At 38.2% G+C, this 25,065-nt stretch overlaps 1 protein-coding gene and 1 pseudogene across 2 annotated transcripts in view; both read left to right on the plus strand.

Annotated features, from left to right (window-relative positions):
- The window catches only part of CFAP54 (cilia and flagella associated protein 54), a gene marked incomplete at its 5' end in the record, with an annotated part of 249,288 nt that overhangs the window by 27,967 nt on the left and 196,256 nt on the right, over positions 1-25,065 (plus strand). Inside the window, 14 exons of the mRNA XM_081083442.1 lie at positions 1,046-1,189; positions 2,586-2,699; positions 2,816-2,917; positions 7,010-7,208; positions 10,177-10,358; positions 10,458-10,620; positions 11,712-11,797; positions 13,874-14,008; positions 15,032-15,182; positions 16,241-16,317; positions 20,674-20,802; positions 21,138-21,264; positions 22,642-22,728; positions 22,817-22,938. Coding sequence (XP_080939568.1) covers positions 1,046-1,189; positions 2,586-2,699; positions 2,816-2,917; positions 7,010-7,208; positions 10,177-10,358; positions 10,458-10,620; positions 11,712-11,797; positions 13,874-14,008; positions 15,032-15,182; positions 16,241-16,317; positions 20,674-20,802; positions 21,138-21,264; positions 22,642-22,728; positions 22,817-22,938 — 1,818 coding nt within the window. The remainder of the gene's footprint in view (positions 1-1,045; positions 1,190-2,585; positions 2,700-2,815; positions 2,918-7,009; positions 7,209-10,176; positions 10,359-10,457; positions 10,621-11,711; positions 11,798-13,873; positions 14,009-15,031; positions 15,183-16,240; positions 16,318-20,673; positions 20,803-21,137; positions 21,265-22,641; positions 22,729-22,816; positions 22,939-25,065) is intronic.
- Positions 23,634-24,542, plus strand: LOC308512560 (nuclear prelamin A recognition factor-like; annotated as a pseudogene). The gene has a single exon. The product of its transcript is annotated as a nuclear prelamin A recognition factor-like (transcript).

The following is a 25,065-nucleotide window of genomic DNA, read 5'->3' on the forward strand; positions in this document are numbered from 1 at the left end:
GAGGGAGAGAGAGATAGAAACATCAATGATGAGAGAGACTCGTTGATTGGCTGACTCCTGCATGCTGCCTACTGGGGATCAAGCCTGCAACCCAGGCATGTGCCCTGGACTGGAATCGAACCCAGGACCCTTCAGTCCGCAGGTCGACACTCTATCCACTGAGCTGAACCAGCTAGGGCTAGAATATTTTTGAGGAAAGGAAAAAGACTGAAAAAGTTAACTGCAGAATACATGTAGTCAAATAGTGTTTCCCAGGATAGGGTTTATGGGAAGGACATGTTAAAAAATAATTATCAATAGATTTGTGGGGAAAAGTCACTCAGGTACAATAGCACAAGAGGTTCTTCCATATATTCCTACAGACAGACAAATAGCAATGATGACCCTTTCCCCATAATTTTATTTCACATTATACCTTGGGAATATTTATACTGGAAATAGGCGTTATTTATGGAGTGTGCCAAATACCATCCTAGCATGCCATGTATATTGTCTCCTCCATAAGAAAACTGTGGTGATGTGCCAAAATACCCATTTTAAAGATGAGAAAGTTGAGGTCTGGAGAGGTAAAATGACACAGCTACTAGGTGATAAATTTGGGCCTGAACCCCAGATCTATTTAATTCTAATCTTTAACTGTTTCTACTAAGTATCACAGGCTTCAGACTGTAAGCCTTTTTCATTTTCCCTATCCTGCTATACCAGTTTATTTTCAAAATAATACATTGGTTCCAGACCAGGTAATAAAAATTTTATTGTTGGAGGTAGTTCCTGTACTATTGTTGACACTTGATACATATTAATAAAAATGAGCTGGACTTTAGGAGCTAAGAAAGAAGACATTCTAAGATGGTTAACTTGAAGTTTTGCGTTCTTTAAATTATTCTCTTACTTTTTAAATGCTTGTGTTTTCTTGACTCATTATTTTTGGTTTGAGTATTCAGCAGCAACTTGTTTCAGAACGTATAATTTGATTAGATCAAATAAAAATAACAATTATTGGCTTAACATGAAAATTTATTCAATTATACCCTTTCTTTCTAAGGCCTTAGAGTATCTCCTGTGGGCCAGTGTGTGTATGGAGTCCTCGGTCCCACTCCTGTCCATCAGGTACTTGACATGGAGAGCTACTCTTTACACTGCGGTCTGCCAGTGCTACTATGACTGCCAAGCCGCTATCCATGGAGAGGTATGCTACTTTTTAATTTAGAGGATTTCAATATTTTAGAATATAACGTAAGCAGCATTTTCTTCTTTAGAAGTCTGGCAAGATTGAAACAGACACAAACAAACAAAACCCCCAAAATTGAAATGAAGCAAAGACAAAAGTCCCAGGCTTAATTTGCAGGAATTTGCTTGGCTTCTCCATTCTGTTATCTCTTTGCTCTACTTTCTTCTCTCTCCTTTATTTTCTGCTAGAGGCCCAGTGCACGAATTTGTGCACAGGTGGGGTCCAGCCGGCCTGGCCCCAATTGGGGTGGATCAGGGCTGGGCCTGTCGGGAGGAGGAGATGACAGGAGGTTGGCTGGACAGCCTGCCCCGATCAGGGCCCAATCAGGGATGGGCCAGCTGGGGGAAGGGGCTGCGGGCGATTGGCCAGCAGACCCCATCCCCGATTGGGGTTGGGGGTTCGATTGGGGGCAGGGCTAGCCATGGGGAGGGGCTGTGGGGTGGTGGGCCGGCTGACTCTACCCCCAAATGGGGTGGGGGGTTCCAATCGGGGTCTAGCAGCCTGGGGAAGGGGCCATGGGTGGTTGGCCAGCAGGCCTTGCCCCTGATGGGTTGGGGGATCGATCTGGGGCGGGGCTGGCAGGGGGAGTGGCTTCGGGCCAATGGGGGGGGGGCCCATTGGGGGTGTGGCCAGCCAGGGGGAGGGGCTGAAGGAGGTTGGCTGGCCATCCCTGCCCCCTATTGGGATGGGGTAGTGCAATTGGGGGCAGGCCGGCTAGGGGAAGGGAGGAGACGTTTGGCCAGCAGCCCGCTCTTGGCTCTTGATTAGGGTGGGAGAGTCTGATCAGGGGCAGGCTGGCTGGCCCCACCCCCTGATCGGCCCGGTTGGCCACAGTAGGCATCATAGTGACCGGTCATTATGGCCGTTATAGCCGTTAAGGTCTCTGGCTTTTTATATATATAGATTCACTTCCACCTTCTTTGCTGCTCTTCTGAATAAGATTTCCGTTATCTTTCCTTCCTCACTGCATTCTTCTATGCAATTTGCCTCCTCCCCTATTTAGATTTTTTTTTTCTTTCATTCAGTATTATTTTGTATTAGGAAGGTACTGAAAATACCTATATCAGAATTTTACTTTCCTTATTTTTAAAATTTATTATTTCATAAAGTGAGCATATCTGACAGTTTATTAACTTTAGATCTACATAATTTAGTGGTGCTAATAGGAAATGACAGACTGGATAGCTACTGTGTTATAGAGAGTTAGTATAGCCTAGAGTTTAATTCACCAACTAAGTCCACTGTATGGGAGAATGAAACATACACTTGATACATTTTTATCAAATGTCTAGATATATTTTTAATCCCTACTCTCTTATTAATTGTGAATTAAATTTATTTTAATTACATATAGACATTTGCTCGGCGTGGTTTAGCTAAAATTGTTGAATTAAGGCAACTGGAATTAATGGGCTCCTCACAGCCACCAGAAGCATCCAAGAGATATTACAGGGAGGCCACGATAAAGGTATCAAAATTTCACGAAATAAAAGAAATGTACTGCACTCTGTAGTTGATGAGATACTTTATATTAGTGGTTGCATCCCACTGTTACTTCACACATGATTCTTCTCTTTGAGGCAGATGGCAGTGATGATCTTCAAAAGAGCAGTATTTGAATCGAGAAGAAAAAACAGAAGTTTCTTTAGACCCAAAGTAAGAGTTAACTTAAAGGAAGTACAAACTGTAAGTAAGAATGTCTTTTATTTTTCAGTCTCTTTTTGTGGCATATTTGTGTTATATACCTCTGTATCTTAAGCCCTGCACCTTACTAGTATTCTCTGCACCCATGGCAAATAAAGAGAAGAACGCCTTCCCAGTGTGGGCACGACGTCACTTCACCCCTTTCTCAAAGCTTTCGTACCTTTGCACAGTCCCAGTTTTGTGGCTTTAACGGGCAAGAGGCTGAAGAAGATCCTGGGAGAGGTTCAGACTCACAGGCCTCGGACTGGTCCTGCGGAAGCCCTTGTCTTGGGCTGCTCATGTCAGCAGGCTTGGAGGTTGGAGAGAAGGTGGAGGCACCTCTTCTCCTCCGCTTCAGTTTCACCTCTGGGAGCGTTTAGGAACTCGGTTATAGTGTAGCAACCTACAGCCCCATGTCTTAGAGGCTTATGAGAAGCCTTTATTTCCCACTGCAATCAAGTGGTAGTTATCAGGGGCTGCTCATGACTGCGGCTCAGGGCCAGATTGAGGAGCCATCCTCATTTGGAAAATTTCTGGTTATTCAGTTGGAGGGGATATAAGAGAGCTTTGGAGGACCTCACACAGGCGGTAATGCCCAGCATGGAACTGACAGCAGTTTCTGCTTTTCACATATCAAACCTTGTCACACGGCCCCCCTTCCGGCCACAAGCGTATTTGGCCAACAGTGTTAAGGGCTATCACAGGAGGGGCCTGGGACCTAGTTATGCCTGTGGGGTCCTCTGCCTTTTCTCCCTCCTGCCTTTTTCCTTCTCCCACTGTCTTCCCCTTTGCCTTTTGGCATTTCAGTATTCCTTAAGGCCAGTTCTGTATTTATTTGAAGCCTTCCCTGACTGTTTTGGTGGTCATAAATTCTCTTGTGCGAGTTTCTTTGCAGGGACTGAAAATGGCGGGGAGGGGGAGGAGGATGAGCAGTTTCTGACAGGAGAGTGGTAGAATCTTAGGGTCTGGAAGAGATTCTAGAAAGCATGTGGTTCAATCCCTGTCTATTACAGATGGGGAAATAAATCTCAGAGTACGTAAATTACTGGCTCAAGGTCACGAGGCCGCTGCTGGCAGCACTGGGACTAGAACCCAGGTCTCTAATCCAGTACTTTCTCACTACTGCAGTGAGTGCTGTTCTCTTAAGTCATTTCTTCTTGTAACATTTAGGAGTGATTCTCCCTTTTTAAAAGTTTTAAATAATACGTAAATCCAGATTTTATTTGGACATTGTAGCTGTCTATTGCTACTTGACCATGATATATTGATGACTGAGCCCAGAAGTATATTTCATATCGCCTTTTAAAATAATATCCCTTACCAACCAGTGATGTATAATTGGAGGGGGGTGGGGGGTTGATAACTTGCCAAATGATAATTTCATGGATGAGCTGCTGAACTGCCTGCATCTGGTATTGTTAAGTAGAAGTAGTAATGCTATCGTGTTTGTAAGAGAGCAGGGGATAATACTTTTTCTTTCTCAATAGCATTTTTCTTTTCCTCTGAGCAAACCAAATTTAAGTTTTCAAAGCTGCAAGACTGTTACTAATTAGCATATTATTAGGACTCAATTTATAATCATCCTGGTGTAAAAATAAAATATATTTTCAAAGAAAAATGTTTAAAATTCTAGATAACATTACATTAAAATCATTTATTCCTGGTTTCCTTTAAGATAATTATTATATGGAAAGTTCTGATGGTATATATTTTTAGGAAAAAATTATAATTGTTTAGTGGGTACTTTTTATAGACAATAGTCAACATAGCCCTTTTTATAAAGTCATAGTATATTATCTTGACATAGTTTGCATAATGTCCTGTTTTATGTGTACAAAATAATTGTATTGTGTTTCCTTTAAGAGAAAGTAATCTCAATATGCATTACATTTATTTTATAAAACAGTTTTGAGTTTGTAAGTCAGTTAATAACTCACAGTAAATCATTTTGTCTTTCAAAGGATTCTTTTAAAGGACTACTAATTCAGACTCCTAATGATTGACACTTATAAAATAATTATAGTTCATCATAAATATTATGGAGGAAATAATGGTAGTGATCAAATGAGATATAGATAAAGCCCTTAGAATGTTATGTTCCTGGCACATAGTAGGTCCTCAGTACATATTAGCTGCTGCCTTTATTTACTTATTTATTTGCTTTAAAATAATTGATTTCAGAGAGAGGAAGGGCGAGGGAGAGAGGGATAAGAGCATTGATAATGAGAGAGAATTATTGATTGGCTACCTCCTGCATACCCCCTACTGAGGATCAAGCCTGCAATCTGGGCATGTGCCCTGACTAAGAATCGAACTGTGACTTCCTTGATATATATTGCCAAATTAATTTCCAAAAAGGAGTTCTCCAGGATGACAATCTGCATGTACCAATTTTGCCACAAGCTGTTACCATTTTGATATTATCAGTTTTTTATAATTCAGTTTTATAAAATGGTTTTTAAAATTTTATTTTTCAGATTCACCTTTTCCTTATATTTGTGTTTACTCTTTGTTTTCTTTTTTTGGTGAATTATCTTTCAGTCTTTGAAAGATAATCTTATCTTTCTACTAGAGATTTTAATTTTTAAAATATACTTGAATGAGCTCGTTGTTTTTTTAAAAAATATATTTTATTGATTTTTTACAGAGGGGAGAGGGATAGAGAGTTAGAAACATCGATGAGAGAGAAACATCGATCAGCTGCCTCTTGCATACCCCCCACTGGGGATGTGACCACACCAAGGTACATGCCCTTGACTGGAGTCGAACCTGGGACCCTTGAATCCACAGGCCGATGCTCCATCCACAGAACCAAACCAGCCAGGGCTCGTTGTTTTTATAGATGATAATATTTTGCTTGTCATGCTTGACAGTCCATTTTTTATTATTTTGACTTTAAATCTTTTTTATAGAACTTTTTTTAAAAAGTATGTTTTTATTGAATTTTAGAGATAGAGGAAGAAAGAGGAATAGAGAGCTAGAAATATCAATGAGGGCAAACATCGATTGGTTGCATCCTGCACATTCCATACTGGGGATTGAGCCTGCAACCCAGGCCTATGCCCTGACTGGGAATCAAACCAGTGACTCTTGGTTCATGGGTTGATCCTCAACTACTGAGTCATACCTGCTGGGCAGAACTTCTAAATATTTATATTTTAAAATCCTTCACTTGGTGTTCATATATTGCTCTGATAAATTTTCTGTTCTTTTTGCTAATTTTCCTATGATATTAAAAAAAAAACAAGTTCACTATAATCTATTGGGGTTTTATTCCTGCTTTTGTTTTTCTGTCTTTCTGACTTTGCTCCAAGAAGAGGAAAGTAACAAAGGAATCATGGGGGAAATGACAGTATGTTCTAACTTGACATGGATTCTAGGAAAGCCAGCTAGAGCGGCTTTTTTTTATTTCCTGGTAATCTAAATACAGAGAACAGGTAATTTGTCAGAGAGGATACAGTGCAGAGGCAAGCCATCTGTAAGAGGTGAAATCATCCTGGGCTGATACAAGGCAGAGTGGCTGGGGATTCACACAGGGCTCACACAATCACTAGCTTATTAGTACACAGCTGCTCAACTTTTCTTTAGAGTTAACTAACATAAGACTAGTTATTTATGCTATGAAATATTGTTTCAAATTTGGGTTTGAGGACCCTGCATTAGATTTTCCTGCAGTGCTTATTAAAAATGTCCCACACCAGTCCCCTGAACCTCAAGATGTGGTCTGTGAATCTAAAAGCACTCCTGAGAGATTCTTAGGCAACCAAAGTTTGAGTATCAGTTCCTAAAGGCTGTAGTTAAGGTACCACAAAGCATATGGAGATTGGCATTGCCCTAATAAAAAGATAGTAATACAGAGCCGTTTTATGCTGCTTGGAAATGCAAGCATATAAAGAAATAGCAAAGTCTTTGATGTAATGGCAACATGACATAAACTTTAATGGAGTAACACCTCAAAAGATGAAAATCATAAAAGCAGCCATCTCATTGACAGGCCAACCACTCTCCTTTTAGCATTAATTAAGCATATTTTACTTATCTTTGCCTAATAATATCAGACTATATATATATACATATATATATTTTTAATTACAGTTGCCATGGCCACGTACTGTCACAGAACGGTTGTTGGATGAGATGTTTGATAGCACTGCATCCCGGTTTCTGGCTGTCTTGGAAGCTCTTTCTGATTCAAATAGGCGAACACTGCAAACTGGACCTGTTGTTACAGATGAAGTAGAAATTCGTGATGTTGTCTCAGAACTGTTTTTGGCAGGAAGAGAACTTTTAATAAGTAAATACGTTGTTAAGATAATATTTTATTGTAGAACAGGAGTAAGAGAAGTTTTTGGTGTGGTAGTTCACACATAAGCTCATATCCAATTTTTATTGATCTTGAATTCATTAAACTTGTTAAACTCAATGGGTAGTTCAAATAACAGTCGATTTTCTTTTAGATTTTAATATATATATATATATATATATATATATATATAATCATTCTGTCAATAATGTCAATTATATTTCTTTCTAATTCTTAAGATTTTTATTTATTTTTTCATATATTTCTTGATTTATTACACTGGATAGGAACTCCAATTAAACATGGAATGAAAGTGGTAATAGCAGTTGTCCTGGCTGGTGTGGCACAGTTTGGATAGAGCAAATATATTAAGGTTTTCTCCTCATCCTTACTCCCCCTTTTGACTGCTCCTTTTTTTTTTTCAATACCTTTGATGGTAATAGTTTGGGTGTTGATATAATTTTCCATCCAAACTATTTTTTGTTAATTATTTTTTAATTAAAAATTTTAAATGTTGACATTATTGCAGACTTTCCCAATCCCCCCCTCCTGTCTTTGCCCACCTACACCTATCCCTGCCTCCCCCTCGTTTGGCCTTCACCACACTATTGTCTGTGTCCATGGGATATGCATATATGTTCTTTAGCTAATCCCTTCAACTTCTTTATCCAGTTACCCTTCCTCAACATTCCCTTGAGCACTGTCAGTCTGTTTCCCATGCTTTGCTTACATTTTGTTCATCAGTTTATTTTGTTCATTAGATTCCACATATTAATGAGATCATATGACCTTTGCCTTCTTCTGATTGGCTAATTTCACTTAGCCTAATACTCTCCAGGTCCATCCATGCTGTTGCAAAGGGTAAGAGTTCCTTTTTTTTGGTATATTTTTTATTGATTTCAGAGAGGAATGGGAGAGAGGGAGAGAGAGAGAGAGAAGTAGAAACATCAACAAGGAGAAAGAATCATTGATTGGCTGTCTCCTGCATGCCCCACACTGGGGATTGAGCCTACAATCTGGGCATGTGCCCTGACCAGGAATTGAACGGTGACTTCATAGTTAATAGGTCAATGCTTAACCACTGAGCTATGCTGGTGGGGCAAGAGTTGCTCCTTTTTTACAGCTGTGTGGTATTCCATTGTGTAAATGTACCATAGTTTTTTTAAATCCAGTCATCTGCTTCTTTATAAATTAATTTATTTTTGCTCAAATACAAACTCTGAGAACTTTTAAATAGTTTTACAAGATATGATATTTTGCTTAAAAGTTTGTTTCTTTAAAAAACTTAAAGGCATTTCTCCATAGTTTTGCATATGGAGTTGAGAAGCCTGTGTGTTTAAATCTTGTTATTTTATAGATGTGGCTTTACATTTTTCTCTTTTCTATTATGTTCTTACATTTCATTATACTGAGTCTAGGGGTGGTATTAGTATTACAGGAGGTACTTTGATCTCTTACATCTTTAATTTTTCATGTTACTTCTTCATTCTTTTCATTATGTTTACCTTTCTTAATTCTCCAAGGTCCTAATAGACAAATGTTAACACATTCCCTTTCCATACTTATTTATTTTATTATTTTCATTTTTATTCCTTTACACTGCCTTCAGAGAAGCTTTCTCAATCTGATTTTCTACATCACTAATTTGTTCTTTGATTCTCACTGTTCTATTCCACCCATCTATTGAAGTCTTTGTTTCAATAATAATATAGTTTATACCAAATATCCATTTGATTCTCTTTTTACAGCCGTTTATTCTTGCTTCATGTTCCTAATATTCTCTTATTTCCTTAAGTAGTTCCCTCTGTTCCATTTTTATGCTTCCTCTGGTAAAGGATATTGTTGTCTGTGGTCTTTGTTTAAAGGCATTTGTGCTTTTAATTTTCTTTGCTTATGAACTTAGCTTCTGTTGCTTTGGAACACCAGCTGATTTGGCGATAATGTCCACCTGGAAGGAGCGGTGAAAGCTAAGGCCCCAACCTTTGTTTGTGCACTTCTAAGTGAGCTTAGGATCTGTGTGTGTGTGTGTGTGTGTGTATGCTTGTGTGCACATGCCCACGTTAGGGCAGGGAGCCTTTGGGCTCATCTCAAGGAAAATACAAGATCTCAGATGACAACTCCCTTGACCTCACTCACCCAGACATGAACATTTGCCTTCATCTGCACCCATCATTTCCACTGCCTCTTATTAAAATGCAAGGGATGTTTCTTCTCTTCCTCTTTAGGTCTTTAAACCTAATCTTTCCAAATGGTTCCTTCATGTTCCCTTTCAACTTCCTCCCTGTATTTCTTCTTCCTGTTATGGTCAGATTTATTAGAGGAATTGTCTATTTTCACTGTCCCCAGTTTTTTCTTCCTACATGTATATAAGCCGTCTTCTGTCCCCAGCACTCTACTGAGAATGCCATGACAACCTTATTGCTCAGTGCAAGGGTCACCTTTCAGTGCATTTTCCCCTTCAGTATTTGTTGCAGTTGATTAGTCCTTTCTCTCTAAACCTTCTTCTTTGCTGCCTTTTGCCTCCCTTCTCTTTCATGTTGGTGTTCTTTACTGTTCTGTCCTAGGCAGTTGTCCATTGTCCATGACTGATCCTGTCATTTACTGTGGATAAATCATGATGACTGTACAAGTTATATTCCTATTTTAACTCTCTTTCCCGAACTTTCAGTCTGTAGTATCTAGCTGCCTATTTGACTAGTTAACTTTACGAATTCTCTATATTTGACATTCCCTCACCACTCTCATACCTTAATCCTTGTGTTTGATGCCCTTTCAGTTTGTCCCCACAGCACCCTGAATTATTTCTGGCCCCCTCTCCCCCATAGAGTGTAAGCTCTCTGAAGGCCTGGATTGTGTGTTCTTCCCATTGTCTCCTTAGTGCCTGGCAGTGCCTGGTAGTTAATATTTATTAAATACTTCTTTGCATGAATGACATTCCAACCTCTCTTTCCTTTCCTAGTGTCAAATACTGCTGTAGATGGAATGCTTAGTTTTCCAAAAACTTCCCTTCTGCAATTTATTATAGAAAGAAAAAATATGATCTCTATAGATACTGCTGTGAAATTTACAAAATTAGCTTTTAACTATGAGGAATGGAGCTTATTTGAATCAGCAGCTGGTCAGCTTATTGATTTTCTCCAGGTAATATGTGCAAAATCATTCATTTGTTTTTATATTGTTAAGATGACATTGAATTGCTAATTACTGTGTGTGTATGTGTGGGGGGTATACTTCACTTAGACACAGGATGACCCAGAGTCAAAGAAAGCAGAGAAGGATTTAACTCTTCTTTTTGCAATGGAACCTCTAGTCAATGTAAAGAGGAACAAAGGTTTGGTCTTCCCTTTGGAAAACTACAAAGAAGGACAGGCATCCTATTATGTTAAAAAGAATGCTTTTCCCGGTGAGTATTTATTTGCCTTTTTGAAATATTAAGATAATTTTATCTGATAAAACATGCACTTTAAGAGTGAGGTGAGAGAATGTTCAAGGCAGCAGGGTAGGAAGTACAAAGGTCCTGAGGTGAGAGTGTGCTTGGTTGTTGAAGAAATGGCAAGGAGGTACGTGTGTCTGGAGTGCACTGGTGGTGGCTGTGGAATTTGAAAATGTGAGGAGATGAGGTCAGAGGCATAGCTGGGTGCCAGATCTTGCAGCATCCTAGACCTTGTAAGGATGGTGGATTTTATTCTGAACGGTAGGTTTTGAGTAGCAGAAGGAGGTTCTACTTAGCAATTGCCTTGGTTGGTAGGTGAGAGACCAGCAGGGCAGTAGAGCAAAAGCCATTAGTTTGGTAAGGGAAATATACATGCAGAGTTTTCCAAGTCTTAAAAGTTATTGTTTATATAATTGAAAATCTGCAGCCTCTATTTTTTTTAGACCAATGAGAATTATTTAATCCCATTTTTTATGGTTTATCGTGTTCTTAAGGCATTGTGTGGCTGCTCAGTTGTGGTAAATAATTTGTACCAAGTAATGATACACTTTTTTTCTAGTGGTTTCTGAATAGATATTTTTGTTATTTTCATTTCAATTGCCATATTTCATATATGTTTTAATATTATAAGCTTCTTTACTTCCATGGTCCCCAGACAGATTGTAGATTCATGATGATGATGATGATAGTCAATTTTAATTGAATAACAGCCCAGTTTGATTAGTTTTCATATAGAAGCATCTAAACTCAACCTTCCTCATGCCGCGGCCCTTTAATACAGGTCCTCATGTTGTGGTGACCCCTAATCATAAAATTATTTTCGTTGCTACTTCATAACTGTAATTTTGCTAATGTATGAATTGTAATGTAAATATCTGATATGCAGGATGTATTTTCAGGGGTCGCGACCCACAGGTTGAGAACCGCTAAGTGTCTTATTGACATAGTATTTGCCTGGATATCAGTTGTATCATTTTTGTAAAATTTCTGTTTCTGTGCTTTTTCTATTTGAAATTTTATAAATGATTTTTGTTTCATTTTCCTTTACTTTATGAATTGAGATACTTATATGAAGAATTCTGGATTTTCAGATGATGTTTTCCATTTAGGAGCAGCCTTGTATTCCTGTGTCTGCAACTCTTCCCAGGTGAAATAGCTATTTGGGTAATTTTTAATAGTATCAAAGGAGGCTATTATTTTTAATTTAAAGTGAGAGTTAAATCTCACAGGAATTGAACCTTTCCAAAATTCTATATATTTTTTAATCTTTATAATAAGGTATTTTTATCCTGACATAATTTTAAGTCTCTTTTTATTATAGTCATCATTTTGGATGTCAATCTGTTTCTTTTTTGGGAAATTTTTAGGCTGCCTATATCCTATATAATAAAAGACTAATATGCAAATTGACTGAACAATGGAAGGACTGGTCACTATGATGCACACTGACCATCAGGGGGCAGATGCTCAATGCAGGAGCTGCCCCCTGGTGGTCAGTATGCTCCCATAGGGGGAGTGCCGCTCAGAAGAAGCCGGGCTCATGGCTGGTGAGCGCAGTGGCAGTGGCGGGAGCCTCTCCTGCCTCTGCAGCCGTTGGACATCCCCCAAGGGCTCCAAGACCGTGAGAGGGTGCAGGCTGGGCTGAGGGATGCCCCCCGCCCCACCCAGGGCATGAATTTTGTGCACCAGACCTCTAGTTTCTAATAATGAAGGAAATTAGTGTTTTTAATGAGGAGTTTATATCCTTGGTAACACACTGCTTTTCAGTTCCTGAGTACAAAGCCTGGTTATCATCTGGTATCACTTTATACACCGTGGCCAGTGTTTAGAAATGACCTGTTCATGGGTATGGATGTTTAAATAAAAAATAGTACAGTACTAATTTTAACACTGAATTTCAGGATCTCTAGGCCTTCTCTGCGGTTCCGCGGGAGCCCAGATTGGGTAGTCATATCATGGCCTGTTTTAATTAGTTGAGATTCTGATGGAATTTTATTTGGAAAATTTGATTTTACTGTTATAAAAAAGTTTGAAAACCACAATTATAGAGCGTTTTATTAACTTTTGTTCAGGTAAGTGAAACAGTGAGGGACTTGAGATGATCTACTGTTATAGTATTTTCTGTTTCTTCTGGGTTTATTAGATTAGGTTATAACCTGCGACAGGTTAATTTTTGAAAGAAAGATATTTGGTAGCAAATATAAAGATTATAGTGAGAGAGCTAAACCCAAAAGTTTTAAACAAGGCTGAAAAGGACAAGGAATTTTTATCTGTCTGCTTTTTAAAAAATCATGCCCGTTTTGGTTCAGTTCAGTTCAATTCAATCAACACTTATCCATCTCTGTTATGTACCCAAACACTGTACTAAGGTGATACATATACAGATTAATCTTAGAGCTTCCCCAAAGGAGCTCAGTTTTGTGTTTTAATCATAAAATCGTTATCTTCTAGTTCAGATATATAAGTATGTGATATTTTGTTTAATTTCTTCATGTCTCTTTTGCCTGGTCTATATCCTTTCCCACCTCCCGCTCCCTCTCCTCTTACTAGTTAACCACCCCCCCCCCATTTTTTTAATTATTATAATATAGGAATTTAAAAAAGAAAGATATATATAAACATTTCAAATCTGGTTTATGTACTTGCCTAAAAATGTTTGAGACTTCTTTTTAGAGAGACAGAAACAGTCTAGCACATTCGTTAAGACTGAGGTCTCTGGAACTAGACTGTGTGGGTTTGAATCCCAGCTCTGCTCCTTTCTATTCATTTCATCTTGGGAAGTACAGTTAATATTCTTTGCTTCAGTTTGCTCATCTGGAGATGATAGTAAAGTTGGAATAATGAGAGAGTACTCACTTCATAGATTGTTGTGAGGATTTAATAATTTGGTTTATGTCTTAGTCTGTTCAGGCTGCTACAACGAAAAATGCCATAGACTGGACAGGTTAAACAACAAACATTTATTTTTTACAATTTTGGAGGCTGAGAAATTCAAGATTAAGGCACCGGCAGACTTGGTGTTTGGTGACGACTCACCTCCTGGTGTTCAGATGGCTGTCTTCTCCCTGTGACCTAGAATTAATGAGGGCTTCCCCCTCATGCCTCATTACCTCCTAAGCCACCTCCCAATGAGATTACATTGAGGGTTAGGATTTCAACACATTAAATGTCATCTATATGTCTTGTTATTCTTGAAAATTTACTTTCTCATTTTTATTTTCAGAATGTTCAGCCTGATAAAGAAATTGTGGTGGACATGATAATGTTCTTATGGCAGAAATGCAAATTAGGAATTCAGCGGCTCAATATATCCAGGATTGACTATTCAAAATTCACCCAGAAAATCAGTACTAACAAAGTATTTATTTTTTTCCTTTCACATATTTTTTGTTATTGCTAATTTAAATTGTGGTAGTTCAATTGTCCCTGTTCTTCCACCTGCATAACTACCATTTTGTAAATGTATTGCTGTGTCAGCTTTTAAGTGTATCCCCTGAACTCCTGCCCCAATTTAGTTTTGGGGAGTGGGGAGGTGTTTCAGGTTTTTAAGGGAGGAATAAGTATGTTTCTAAGGTCAAATGAGCTTGGGTAAATTTACTGAGAACTTTAATCTTAGAAAATACAAATAAGTAAGGAGTTTTAGGTTTATTTCTGCAATAATATATTTAGGCTACCAGTAAATAAGGAGCTATTTCATGGGAAGGTAAAAGTTGAGCAGGTAAATATGATAACCTGGAAATGCAGGAGAAAATATTTTAGCAATAACAGTTTCCTGGGATTCTGAGGCTTGCTGAGATGAGCTACATTAGGATGCCTGGGCATGATTTTATCAGATGCTCTGATGAAGTAATGATGTGGCTGCATAAATAGTATTTTCTCGTCTTAGTTCCCAAAGTGTGATGGCTTATTTTGTGCTGAGCTTTGAATTTATAGGCATCAAAGACAGTGTTCAAGGTGCCTGCCATGGAACTAGAAATAATTTGGAGGGCTTCGATAGTGAATATAACAGCTCCTTTTAGGAAGGGGACTCAGAGTTTTGAAGATAATCTTCACTGATACATAAAATCTTCACTGATAAATGAAAATAACATGATACATTTTTCTTACGGTTATAGATATGCAGACCAGAAGCTTAAGTAGATCTTCTTTATAAATTTACATAAACATATTGATTATTAAAAGTAATTTCTTTAGGGTCATTGAATTTTATACTATTTATAATTAAGATGCACTAATATGGAGGAGGTACCTGTACTAGTATAACATTTCAATATAATTAGTAGGTGTGGATTTTAAGGAAGTTCTAAGTTTTGAACAGTGTGACTCTGTCTACAATGTAATATACTCTAATTTGATTTTGCTGTATATTTTCTCTTTTCAGTGGATTTATCTTCTGTGGCAAATAAATGAAGTAATTCACTGCTACAAAACGGAAGAGATTGACATTGTAGTGGTGGCAGAGGTCGCATTACGATTAAGTGAAATATTGGAGACTTTAGGAAACCCGAAAGGAAAATTTAAAAGAACTCAAGGTAGAATATTGAATAAAAAGGATAAATTACATATTAATGCACATATACACATATGAATAGATCAGTACAAATTGGAATACAAGATAAATTTTTTTTAATGGAAACTAGACATTTCAATATTGTGCTTCATCGATGATTTATCATCAGAGACAGATATAGGTTTAACCAAGTGAATGTTAAAAATACTTATATGCTGTATGAATCAATAGCAGATGAAACTGTCTTACACTATATATTTCTTCTCCATTCCTCATCACCACCCTTTCCCCCCTTCCTCATTCTTCCTCTTTTCTGTTCTTTTCTCCTTTAATTCCCTTTTATGCATCCTGCTCTTCCATTTCCTGATAGAGTGTATGTTTTTTGAGGAGAGCATGTTTTAGTCACCATGATATTTTTGGTTCCTACCACAAGTTTCCAGCTCTGCCTGTCCTCTGTTGTTAAACAGGGCTTTGCAGGTGGAGTTTTAGTCATGGTTCTCACACTTTGATCGGTATCAGTATCACCTGGGAATTTGTTAAAACTGTAAGGCCCAGGTCCTATTCTACTTCAACAAGCCTGGACCTTTCTAGTGTTTATTGGCTTACCAGGTGATTTTGGTATGTGTTAAAGTTTGAGAACCACTGGTTAGAGGTGTCTGGCTAACTAACACAAGCAATGGCCTCAAATCACATTTTTTTGAAATGTCCTGTTTTAAATGTTTTTTTTTCTTTTGTAAAACTTTTATTATGCAGAATTTCACATGTAAAGTAGAGAGATGAAATAAATCACCATGTATGCATCATCCAGTACTAATAATTATCAACATCATGTCAATCTTATTTCATTTCTCTCTGCAACACTTTCTTTTTTCCTGAAGTGTTTTAAACATTATGTCATTTCACCAGCACATACCTCAGTGTCTCTCTCTCTCTCTCTCTCTCTCCCTGTCCACAATGCCATTATTATTATGCCTTATATGATCTGTGAAAATTCCTGTTTCTGATTGTAGTAAAAATATTATAAGTTGTTTTTTCCCAATCAAAATCCAAATAAGTCTCTCTCTCTCTCTCTCTTTTCAGACACATCTTTAAGTAAAAAGACTAGTGAATTATTTGGGACTCCAAGCGAGGGCCGTGAAGTTCTTCCAATATTACAGGTCTTACAAGATATATTTTAAAATAGTTAAAAACATGAATTTTAATTTTTGAATAATATTAACTTTATAAATGTATAATGGTTAATTATAAAGGTAATTTTGAATATTTAAACTTTGACAATTTATGGTTTCTACATACATTAGAACTACAGGGCCATTTTCCTACCTTTTGCTGTAGAATTTTCGAGTTCTTTACACTGTATTTTGTCTTGTGAAGAGAGCTAGAGTTAAGAAATCTAAAATTAAAAACAGAGATTGTTTGAACTGCATTAAGAGATTGAGGAGGCCTAATAACTGTCTGCCAATGGTGTTTTCAGGGATTACTTATAGTGCATGTCAAATATGTAGCTTCCTAGTTTCCATTCTAGACATATTGAATCATAAATTCAGGTGTGATGTTTTTAAAAATTCTTAATTCAGATATGTTCCTCTTAAAAGTTCCCAGGTGGATTCTTAAGACACAAGAATTTGAGAATCACTGGCTTAGTAGACTGGTTCTCACTCTCTAAGGCAGCGGTTTGTGGGTCGCGACCCCTTTGGCGGTCGAACGACCCTTTCCCAGGGTCGCCTAAGACCATCCTGCATATCAGATATTTACATTACGATTCATAACAGTAGCAACATTACAGTTATAAAGTAGCAACGAAAATAATTTTATGGTTGGGTCACAACATGAGGAACTGTATTTAAAGGGCCAGAAGGTTGAGAACCACTGCTCTAAGGCCTTATAGGTAGAGATGGGAATACTAGTGGAAGTTCCGAAGTGCTGGTTTTGGCTTGTGATGGAAAATTTCTGGCAACTATTGCCACTAAAATGAAATGGTTTTCTTAGGAGATGTCCACTTTCCCACAACAACAAAAAACTGAACATCCCTTATGAACTATTGCTGTTATTTAAATTAGAAAAATGCGCTCTGTCCTTGCGATGATTTACTGTCATCTGATGGGAAATTGTCAAAATAAATATGCAAGTCTGATGTCAACAGTGTAAATGGCATCCCCTAAAATTGTGCAATATACAGCATCCCCAGCTACACTGGGGCACATGGGCGATGCAGTCGAGGTGATTCACTGGTGTGGCCAAGGGCACACTTAGTGCTGCGAGACCTGGAGTTGAGTCTGACTCTGCAATTGACTGCTTGTGTGATCTCGGATAAATAATGTCATCTCTTTTAATGTTAGTATCCTTATCTGTAAAATTATAACTATAGCACCTATTCTAATGGTAATATTTAAGTTGTACAATTTAAACAAGATATTGGTAACACTGTGGAAACAGTACCTGGCATATGGTAGCTCTTCAGCTTTTCCCTTATGTTTCATATAGAGAACTGGATCTTAACCTAGGGTTTCAGACCCATGTGGGGGGAGTAAAGTGGGGGAAGGAGTGATAATGTATTGTCAGGATAGTCCAAAATCCATATGCTTACCTAGCAGAGCCTGTAGGTGAGATAAATGATGTGTCTTGCATATATACAGGCAAATATTTAAAAAATCTGAGCTGCTATTATAATTATGTAAAATGCTATTTGAAAGTTATACTGAACATGTGATGCTATTTTTTCAACAGATGGATAATAAAATTATAACAACTAAGGAGTATCTATCTCATAGGACTGTGGAAATTTAAAAGTTAATCTTATGTAAAGCATATAGCTTAGTACCTAGAACATGTTTTAATTAAATGTTAGTTGTGGTGATAAAGATGATCATACGATGGTGGTAGTGATGATGATGATAGAATGTGAGTGTGTGGGGGAGTCTTTGAAATCCTTTGATGTTAAAAAGATATCCTTAGAGACCCGGGTTTCTGGAAAAGCAGCAAATTAGGTGATCAGAAAACCCTCTTGCTGCAAAAACACCTAGAAATTATAGACAGAATTAAACAAGTATCTTCAAGTACATTGCATAGTTCACTAGACAGTAAGGTAAATCCCAGGGGTCCAAATAGAAAGGGGCACTGAAATCCAGAAAATACTTTTATGAGTAGATTCTGCAGGAGGTTGATGGGCTCAGTTACATGTTTAGATAACAGCCTTCCCGGGACAAGAGATGAGGCTTGGGCACAGAAAGATGAAGGCTTGGAACTGAGACTCACACATCGAATTAGAACCTGCAAAAGACTACATCTTAGGAAAAGGTAGAGCAGGAAAAAAATCCGGCTGTTTATGTAGGGAGGTATCTCAATGGGTGCTGAAAAGAGGAGAGGATGAGAGAAAGTTTCTCTAATGATTTATAATTTTGGGTTTGCCCTCAAGTATGTCTATTATTTGAATTTATACTCTTTGAGATGCTCAGAAACCTCCCTGAGCCTCTGATTCTTTTTAAATTATTATGATGAATTCTTTTTAGTTGGTGCACACAAATGTAGTTCAAGTGCTGGACGTTAAACGCATCCCACGGCACAACTTTGTCAGTCACACAAAATATAATAATCACAATACTTGGAACACGGATTCTTGTTTGAGCCAGATTTCTATAAAAAGGGTACCATGGACAGCATTTCCACCTCTTGAATTTAACCTTTCTTGTGAGCCTGTAATTCTTGTATCTCCATTCAAGAAGGGAGGGGCAAATATATATTATAGATCTTGAATGGATGTATGTAACCAAATTGTATATATTCCAGGAATGCAAGGATGATTTAACATTAGAAAATGTATAAGGCAATACACCACATTAGCAGATAAAAGGAAAAAAGTGTGCACCCCACTAGATAAAGAGATGTAATAAAAGCACTTGACAATATTCAACAGCAATCTTCTTAAAAGATAACTCTTAACAAGTTAGGAATAGAACCTCTGTATTCCATAAAGATCTGAAGATCTTCAATGAGTGTTATACTTATGTTAAACGATGAAAAGCAGTCCCTTTATACTGATGTGACAACATAAGGATATCTGTTCAACATGTCCTGGAGGGGTGAGTATAAAAAAAAGCAGAAAAAAGGTATAGGGATTGTAAAGGAAGTGTCAACTTTGTATTTATTCATGGATGAGTACAATGAAATGCATATTTTTAGCAGTATCAATCTTAATGTCCATCAGCAGAAGAGTAGATAAATATATTGTGACATATTCCTCAGTGTAACAATTCACTGTAGCCGTGAGGATGAATGAACTAGAGTGGGCTTGAGCCAGAGTGAGTTTGGCATCATTGCCATCCTCTTATTTGCATTAAAGGAGGAAAACCTGCATCTCATTTCTGTATGGTTCTAGGTTAGTCTTCCAATGAGGCACATTTGCATGAATTTGTAATGCAGAGGGAAAGAGAGTTCTTATGTTACAGTGGTAGTTGGAAGAAGTGAATTTACTAGTCCTAATGTGCAAGCTCTTGCAATTCACCTGCTTCACTAGTAGATCCTTGAGGTTGTCAGCTGCCTTTTAGGTGCTTAGATTCACAGACTTCTGAATGTAGCAAAACAGTCACTGGCAACTTTCTTGATCTTTGCTCCCCATGCCTTCCAATGGTGATAGACACGACCAGCTCTGTGTATTAAGTCCCTTTCTGTTTGGAATATCTAGAGTCATCCTATGTACCTAACCAAACCCTGACTGACAGATTGAGTTTCATACACCAGCATGAAAAACTTTCAACAACATGTGGTTGAAAGAAGAAAAACAAACTGCAGAATTCCATGAGCGAATTAAAAATATGCAAAGCAATAGTGCATATCATTAATGGACATATACACATGTAGTAAAAGGTTAAAAACATGAAAAAGAATGGTAAGACCAAATTCAAGGGCAATGATTACCTCAGGTACACAGGGATTTCAACTCTATGCATGTATATGTGTGCTTTATTTCCTAAAAATTTTCTGGAAAATATATGGAAAGTTATAAAGCTTGAGCAAAGTGGGTTGCTTTTCATGTTAAACTCTCTATAAATATAATTCCATTAAAAAGGTATGTAGTTTTTAAAATCATGGTGTAGACCATTGGATTTAATAGCTTCTAAGTATGTATTTCTAGCTCTAAGATTCTGAGGTTCAAAAAAGTAACTTTAAAAATAATGTAAAAATGATAAATGAATTATATTTTTAAAATTTACCTATATATTTGATACAATCAGAATTCTGAAAACCATAAAAGGAAGCTATCTACATGTTTGTGAAATCTAATTTGTATTTGGAGAAAAGGATAAAATATATTCATTATTTTACCTTTATTAGTAATACTCCATATTTAATCAAAAGGCAAATACACTTAATAAGAACTTTAATATTGTTGACATTGGATAGACTATTTAAATTTGTTATTTGGTTTTGAATTATTGTTAAAAGAAGTTTAGAAATGTTGCATCTGAATTTTTCTCAACTTTTCTTTTTCTGTTTTGTTTATAAAATCAATTTAGAAAACACCCTTGGAACAGTTATATTTGGCTTATGAACTTCTTGACAAAGCAATCGGTGGAATAAATGTCAATCGCATGTTAGCCACTTTGCCAAATGGATTATCAGTGTTTGATCATTGCTATGCCAAGGTAAGAATGGGAAATTCATATATTAGATTTAAGTTCTACTTAAGTGGGATGAGGGCTGACCTTAAGTAGATAAGTAAAGCATGATTTGTGGTGGCTTCCCTCTCATAAGCCAGGAACATATTCAATCCCCTTTTCTCAGATGAAATCAGGAAGAGTAAGGAGTCTTTGTATTTGTCATTGAAGATGAATTTGTAAGCCAGAGTACAAAGGGTTGAGAAATCAGCAGGATTTAATGACTAGGAGTAAAATAACATGGGTGCTCATAGGGTAGAACTGTTATTAGTATGTTTTTATAACTATGTTTATTTTTTATTTTTACTTCAACTCCATCAAAGTATACACAGGATACAGATGGAGACATTTCCAAACCAGTCACAGCAAATAGTTTCATGATGGATTTACATCTTGAATTAATTCAAGCTCAGCACCAAATAGCTGTTGTGCTTCTTGACCAACTGGAAGGTATAGTTATCAAAGCAAACAATTTGTTCTGAATCAATTTTAAGCTAAGTTTAAGTATAGAATTAATTTAATTTGTAAATTATGTTCTTGTCAACTTGGGTGTTTATTATTTTGCTTTTTCTTCTCTGGTTAATATCAATAGATAGCTTTCATTATTCTTTACACCTTGCATAGCTAATAAGTTAGTAAACGTATAAAATTTGTTTATTTGAGCTATATTAAATTATGGGTGTTTTGATAAATCAATGAAACAACCATTTATTGAGTGCCTACCAAAATCCAGGAATCATGATAGGCTTGGCACAAATAAGACACCCAGCCTCTACTTTTGAGCTTATAGATAAGCCAGGTATAATGAGGGAGGTTACTACATGTGATAGAAGTGGGTTCACAGTTTTTGTTATGGGCACACAGAAGAGGAGTATCCATGTGAAACAAGAAAGCCGGGGATGACTACCTGGAAGAGGTAATAATTGACCAGAAAGCTAGTAAATATTAGCTTTATGAAGAAGATTGAAAGGAGGCCATAATTTTGGATAGAGAAAGTAATGTTTAGAAAGGTGGAAGCAAACAGTTGTAAGGTGCACCTCTAGGAACGACTGGAATTCTCATGGCTGGATATAGCGCATGTGTCGTGGAATAACAGATACGCGCAGGGAGGTAGATTACAGATAGATCTTGAAGAGCTAATGGGTATAGTTATCAAAGCAAACAATATGTTCTGCATCAGTTTTACCCTGAAAGCTAATGAAAAACTGAGAAAGACATCTCTGATAGAGGACAGATGATTTGAATTTAAGTTGTTCTTGCAAGAACAGCTTTAAGAAAATGTGCAGCAATAATACAAATAACGTGTTTACTTGAGTCTCAAAATAAGATTTAATATCATTAGGTCTAGAAACTCTTCTGTTTAGGATTAAATTTTGATAAAGCCATCTTACTCTTGACATGATTCTATAGCCACGATTAGTATAACTAACCGTTCTCCATTTTAAATTATTGAGTAATTAAAGATAGAACTAAGTGTTGTAGCCTACTATGACTTCTGATCTCAATCTAAAGCATATCATACATACAGCTAAATAGTACATTGGATCTTATTTATGAATCTTAAAGATGATTTTGTTTAAGATGAAATAGAAAAAACATATTTTTTGAGTTAGAAGTAATTTGAAAATTCTTATGTCCTCATGTATACTGTGGCAAATATAAAACTGCACTATAGTAGATTTGTTTGAATTTTTATCTTTTGATGGAAAAAAAATGATAGAGAAAGTGATAATTTTACAAAAAGATAGCTTTTATTTAATGTTTAGAAAATATTTCCTTTCTTGAACACAGCTTAATTGTAATGGCAATCTCCTTCTTCCTCTTCAGTTTTGCAGATTCCAACCAATAGCAAAAATATATCTACCAAAATTCCAGAAAAACTAAAACAACCTGAAAACAGTGTTTGTTTTACAGGTAATTAAAACCGGGATAACCTGTCTTTCCAAAAATTTGTAAAGATTGTTTTTATGTTACCTTTTTGATAAAATGTTTACTTTTTCAGAAGTCAGTGTAATGAATAAAATAAGGAAGAATAAGCTATCCAAAGCAATTTACTTGATGAAGAAAGCTCTTCTAATATTTGAGAAAGATGCAACCTCTACCTCTTCACCTAACTTATTGATGGTAACAATATATCCTTCCTTCCTTTTAGTCTTGACATACAATCTCTGTTAAGTGAATGATTTATTTCCCTTTTCTAAAAATAATGTGTTGCCCTTAACATTAATTATGAACCTTCAGGTTTGCCAAATCTAGTGATCTGAGAAGAAACAGTCTTAGTCTTGAGCAAAAGTAGGTTTACGTTGTTCATATGGAAAAGAATATAGTCATCTATGTATATAAAAACCCAGTGTCCATGATGACCAGGATGACCAAATGACCGGTCCATCCCCCTGGCCCTCAGGCTCCCATTGATCAGGGGATGCTAACGGGGGAACCAGGGTCCCTCAGGCTCCGATCAATCAGTGGCAGTGGAGCCGGTGGAAGGCAGACGGCTTGGTCCCTCCTCCCAGCCTTCAGACTCCAATCAATCAGTGGTGGAGGCAGGGTGGGACTGGGGACTGGCTCCCTTAGTAGTCCTGCAGGTTCAATCTCCAGAGGACAGGCTAGGCACCAATGAACCAGCACTGCTGGCACGATCCTGACAGCGCTGCTGGCCTCCTGGAACTTGGCCTTGGGCACTGCAGCTGCTTCCCCTCCCTAGATGCTCCACAAGGAAGAAAGGATACCACCAGCAGTACCAGGGGTGACCAGAGGTGACTGCTCTCCCTATGCTTCCTCCAAGTCACTCGAGCCGGCCCCCACCCACCCCACTCCAGATGAACTGTGAACACTGCACACGGAAGGAATGTAATAAAAAAATAAAAACCGATGACCAAGAGAATGCCACAGTCAACGCCCGGAGTCCAGCTCAGGAGAACGGAGAGAAGGGAGAATTCCATAAGTTGGCCGATGCCAAGATATTTCTGAGTGACTGCCTGGCGTGTGACAGTTGTGTGACCGCAGAGGAAGGAGTCCAGGTTTCTCAGCAGAACGCCAAGGACTTCTTCTGTGTTCTGAACCGTAATGTAATAAGAAATGTGATACCTCACAGCAAAAGGTGCTGGCAGTGTCCGTGTGTCCTCAGTCTCTGCCTTATTTTGCTGCTAAATTCAGCCTCAGTGTCACTGATGCATCCAGAAGGCTCCGAGGCTTTTTCAAAAGCCTTGGGGCGCCCTGTCTTTGACATGAAGATAGCTGCGGACTTCAGCATCCTGGAGAGTCAGGAGGGATTTGTGCATTGGTACTGGCAGCACCGTGAGGAAGAGCCCCGGCCACCCATGCTGACCTCCGCCTGCCCTGGCTGGGTCCGATATGCAGAGCACGTGCTGAGTCACCCCATCATCCCCCACCTCTACACGGCCAAGTCTCCCCGGCAGATCATGGGCTCTCTGGTGAAGGATTACTTTGCCAGATGGCAGAACCTGTCCCCAGACAAGATTTTCCACATCATTGTGGTCCCGTGTTATGACAAGAAACTGGAGGCCCTTCGAGAATATATTCTCACAGCTTTACATAGTTCCCAGGATGCTGACTGTGTGTTAATCTCGGGTGGAATTGTTCAGATAATGGAGCAAAGTGACCTTGCCTTGAGTGACACCGCCATGGACACTCTGTTTGGAGACACGAAGGAGAGATTTCTGAGCCTGTGGGGAACGGGTCTAAGTCGGCAGGTGGACATCCCTTGAGGGGTCCTGGACTGCAAGAGGGTGCAGGCCAGGCTGAGGGACCCCCCCCCCCAGTGCACAAATTTAGTGTACCAGGCCTCTAGTCTATGTTATAAAAGGTCAGTGGCTGTAATGCCGTAACGACCAAATGACCAGCCACCAGGAGGTGCATTGATGGGTCTCATGGCGTGGCGGGTCTGGGTCTCACATGATTTCGTGCACTGGGCCTCTAGTCCTATATAATAAAAAGCCAGGGACCATAAGTATAATGACTAGAATGACTGCTTGACCAGTTGCCATGAGGTGCATTGACCACCTCTCGGTCCCTCCCCTTCCCCACCTCCCCTACTCCCTACCTGTGCCTGCAGGCAAAAGGGGAACCATGGGGAAACAGGTGGGTGGCTGCAGGGCAGGACCAAGAACTGGCAAGTGGGCAGAACGGCTGACCTCTTGGTCCTTCACCCTGGCATGCAGGCTCCGATGGATTAGCAATGGTGAATGGGGTAACTGGGGTGGGTGGCGGGAGGACTGGGCTGGCTGTCAG

This window comes from Myotis nattereri (assembly GCF_964212035.1).
Source record: "Myotis nattereri genome assembly, chromosome: 2".
Classification (NCBI taxonomy): Eukaryota; Metazoa; Chordata; class Mammalia; order Chiroptera; family Vespertilionidae; genus Myotis; species Myotis nattereri.